Source organism: Pinus tabuliformis, chromosome 5_2 (genome assembly GCF_031772625.1).
Source record: "Pinus tabuliformis cultivar Carrire ecotype Pingquan chromosome 5_2, CPIR1, whole genome shotgun sequence".
NCBI lineage: Eukaryota > Viridiplantae > Streptophyta > Pinopsida > Pinales > Pinaceae > Pinus > Pinus tabuliformis.
Genome location: NC_142306.1, coordinates 177,016,233 through 177,020,091, shown reverse-complemented (window position 1 = coordinate 177,020,091; position 3,859 = coordinate 177,016,233). Strand labels below are relative to the sequence as shown.

Genomic DNA, 3,859 nt, shown 5'->3' with positions numbered 1-3,859 from the left:
GGATACTTTCGTCAAAATATGGAAACAAGTCAAACTCACTGACTGAAAACAACATAGGATGCCGTTAATCAGCGAAAAAAATAACAAATAATAATTAGCGATGCATCCACGAGAAAACGACGGGGGACTCAGAAATAGCTAGACACGTCACTACATGGCTTTCGGCTGTGGGACAGGGTTCGAGAAATAAATAAATATTCATTCTCAAAACACCTGGAATTTCAGAGTTGAAATGCTATGTTTAGAACACCACACAGAGAGGCAGAGACAGACATCTGAGTAGCAGCGAGAATTGAAAAAACAGAATAGGCGCTTTCCATTATTATTAAAATTGGAATGGGGATGGAGATGCGCGTGGTTTTGCAGAGGCGTGGTCAGATGGTGTGATTTTCCTCCTGCTGCAGCTGCTTCTCAATATTCCTCCTCTGCACCGCAGTCTTTATGGCAGGCGATGATGTGGCATCGCTCAATGCCTTTCCCTCTTCCCCGCCTATTTATTTTTCTTTCTGGTGGACCAAATTTCTTCATCATCATCAGCCTCATCATTTCCTTATTTTTCCCTGCATTTCATGGCCATGGAGCCTTACTCGCCCTCCGAGAACTCTCGCTCTCATATCCACCTCTGCGCTTTGGCAGTGTTTCAGAATCTGCTGAACGAAGGTGCCCAATGAATTCATTTGGTTATTTCTTACTTTAATTTTAGTGAAAATTCAGTCACTTGATGTTTGGGTTTTTTAATTTCAATTCAGAGCTTATCAAGAGTATTCATCTGTATCAACTGGGAGATAGCACCGTTTCCGCCGTTCAACGAGAGTTCATGTTCTGCCCCAGCACCTATAAGCAGATAGGCCGTGACAATATTCCACTTGTTCATGTTTGTGGAAAGGAGAAGGCACAGGAATTCATGGCGGATCTGAAGGAAGGAGAAGAGCGCGGACTTTGGATTTGTATTCTCCATTATAACTGCAATCTCAGGCCTGGCAACTTCACAATTCCCAATATTCTAAACCTAGCCAGGTGGGCATTGCATGGTTTTGTTAGAAAAATATAAATAGCCTATACTTAATCAATCAATGATTAATATATATCTGTATATATATCTAGGTTTTGGTTATAAATTTGAATTTATATGCATTTGTATCCACGCAGAAACCCTGCGCTGAATACCATACCAGAACTAGCAATTGACCTCGATCGCGTTGCAAGATACGGGCAAGCCGTAGATTCTTCTCACCCTCAGGAAAAATTGGGCGAGAAAATATTGAACTGTGCATTACCTGACACGCAGTCCAGTTTCCTTAGCATTGAGGGTTTTTGGCCTGCTATTCCTGGCTTAACAACCGTGCAGGACTGTATTGACGATGCAGAGAGGCCCTCCATTGTTGTTGAATGTCCTCTGCCAATCGATCAGATCGATGACTCTTATGTTATCAGAAACATCTGCAAAGAAGATAACCCTAATTCTATCCCTAACCTCAGGCAACCAATCACCCCATACCTGGAAGGTATGGTGCTATTCTTTTCCTGTTTCTTACATTTTACTCTTTAATTTTATGTAGATACACCTAGCAGTCATCAAATTAAAGGATCCAAACCTTTGTAGTTTATGAAGGACAGGGAAACTTGACGTTAGTACTGCAAGTGTCTGGTTATTGACTTATTTGTAGTGGCTCAGAATCACAGACAAGACTAATGCCTGCGTTTATCTTATATGTGTGGCAGGGTGTTCATCTTGTCACCCAAATGAAGTAAGCTTAATCACATGCAATAATTCAAGATGCCTTGAAAAGGAAAACCACACTGCTGATCAGAAGTCAAGTCTAAGTATAGCAGACATGGCAGTCTTCCAGTCAATTGAACGCAGCCATGCACCACAGAGTTCAAAGAATGATGCTTCTGAGGATTCATCAATGTTATGCTGCAAGAAAACTAATGTGGAGCTTCCCAGTAGTGCTGGTGTAAAAGGTCAGAAGAGAAGGGCATCAAGTGAGGAGAAAGATGAGAATAGGCAAATCCACCGAGCACCCACCCAGCGTGTTGCCAACATTGCACTGAAGGATCTTGCAAAATATTTTGATGTGCCAATCACTGAAGCTTCAAGGAGTTTGAAGGTAGGGCTCACAGTCTTGAAAAGGAAATGTAGAGAATTTGGCATCCCTCGCTGGCCACACAGGAAAATCAAGTCGCTTGATAGTCTCATACAGGATCTACAGGTAACTTCTATGGCTTTTATATTTGCTTTAGGAGCATCTCTGTATCCTTGCACTAACGTTATAATATCATGCACATTGAAATTGCGGTTCTTTCTCAATGCGGACACCATTCTATTATGTCATTTCATTTAACTACAAAATTATGAAAAATAGTAGAAACTTGAAGCTAGTTCAATTCTATATTGATAAAACGATGGTTTTATATAGATCGATGTCTTTGCTTCTATCCTCTTGATAATGGCAGCTTATGAAAGACCTACAGATAAATTTCACTTATAAAATAAGAGAAGGCATTTGTTTAGCTACATTATTTTTATAACAAGTGATTTGTACTGTATATTTCAGTCGGAGATAGTTTTCCTATTGATTCAAATTGAATGCTTGATTTGGGGCAGGAAGAAGCCAAGAGACAGGAGAGAGAAGATGAAGCTGCAGCTATGGCAGCAATGAAAAGAACAAGAATATTGGAAACTGAGAGACAAAAGATTGAGAAGAAACCCGGAATAGACATTCAAAAAGACACCAAGAGATTTCGACAGGACATATTTAAGAGAAAGCACAAGGCAAGAGCTCTTAAAAAGAAGTATGATTCTTCAAACTCAAACTCAGAAGATGGAGATCCATCAGAAGAAGTTCCATCAGTTTCCACCATCCTAACATTGATGATAGATAAGGCCAGAACTTTCCCATCTACCAATTGATTATTTGTGTCTATCTTTTGTTTGTTGTTACAGAATTTTCAGCAAATAAATTCTGGCAACTTCCACAGTTTATTGCCAACAAATTTGATGCAGAACGACATGCACTCTTTTAGAGGCTTGGTGCAGAAATGTTACTTCATCAATTTGTTGTCAAAAAGGCTGTGCCTATGAATGTATGAGGTGTTAAATTTCAAATGTCTGGAGATAAGTCAGTTTGGTTATTGACGATACAAATGATTGTAACCCTATAAATTTTCAAAGTCATCAAACCAAGGCAAGAAGTCTATTCCTTGTTGCCCAAATGCTCTCAGAACATTTATATGGACAAAATATCCATCCATTAAGTGATTAATCGATATAACAGTAACATTGAAGTACCCACAAATTGCAAATTCAATTTTGAATTCTTTTATATTTAGAGGTTCTGTGGTCTGTATATCAATTACTATTTGCGTGTGTTAAAGAGCCAGACCCTGGTTATGTACAGATAAGCACCTTTGTCATAGTTCTTTGGCAGCTATCATCCATCAATGTGAATCATAATTCCTTTTAACTTATGTAACTAAATCAGTCGAGCTTTGTATCGAACTCATACTGTCTCTGATTTGTCCATATCACGATCATCCAGTTCTCGGGATATTGATCCAACTGCATTGTTGAATTGCTCTGTCAGCAAGTTCAGATACTCTGACCCCGAATTTCTTGCCAGCAGATCATTTATGACTAGTACTACATTTATATGTTTACTCTTAAATTTTCCTGCCACAGGCTCACACTTCTACAATCAAGTTTTTTGGTTGTCTTTAGAGATTGATTTGAATTTTGCACCTAATATGTTAATTTGTGCAATAAATATCTTTTGTAAGGTGCATGTACACTGAAAAATGTAGCGACTGTGGAGCATTTGCCAATTTGTCATTTACCATTGTTTTATGCTTTTCATTC

At 38.9% G+C, this 3,859-nt stretch overlaps 1 protein-coding gene across 1 annotated transcript; it reads left to right on the top strand.

Moving 5' to 3' along the window:
• The first annotated feature begins 231 nt into the window (after window positions 1–231).
• Window positions 232–3,332, top strand: LOC149158114 (uncharacterized). Its single transcript, XM_089436134.1, has 5 exons — window positions 232–660; window positions 750–1,017; window positions 1,150–1,505; window positions 1,723–2,213; window positions 2,609–3,332. Exons 1-5 carry the CDS (start codon window positions 570–572, stop codon window positions 2,912–2,914), a joined length of 1,512 nt encoding a protein of 503 aa, XP_089292260.1. The 5' UTR covers window positions 232–569; the 3' UTR covers window positions 2,915–3,332.
• Window positions 3,333–3,859: the final 527 nt, after the last annotated feature.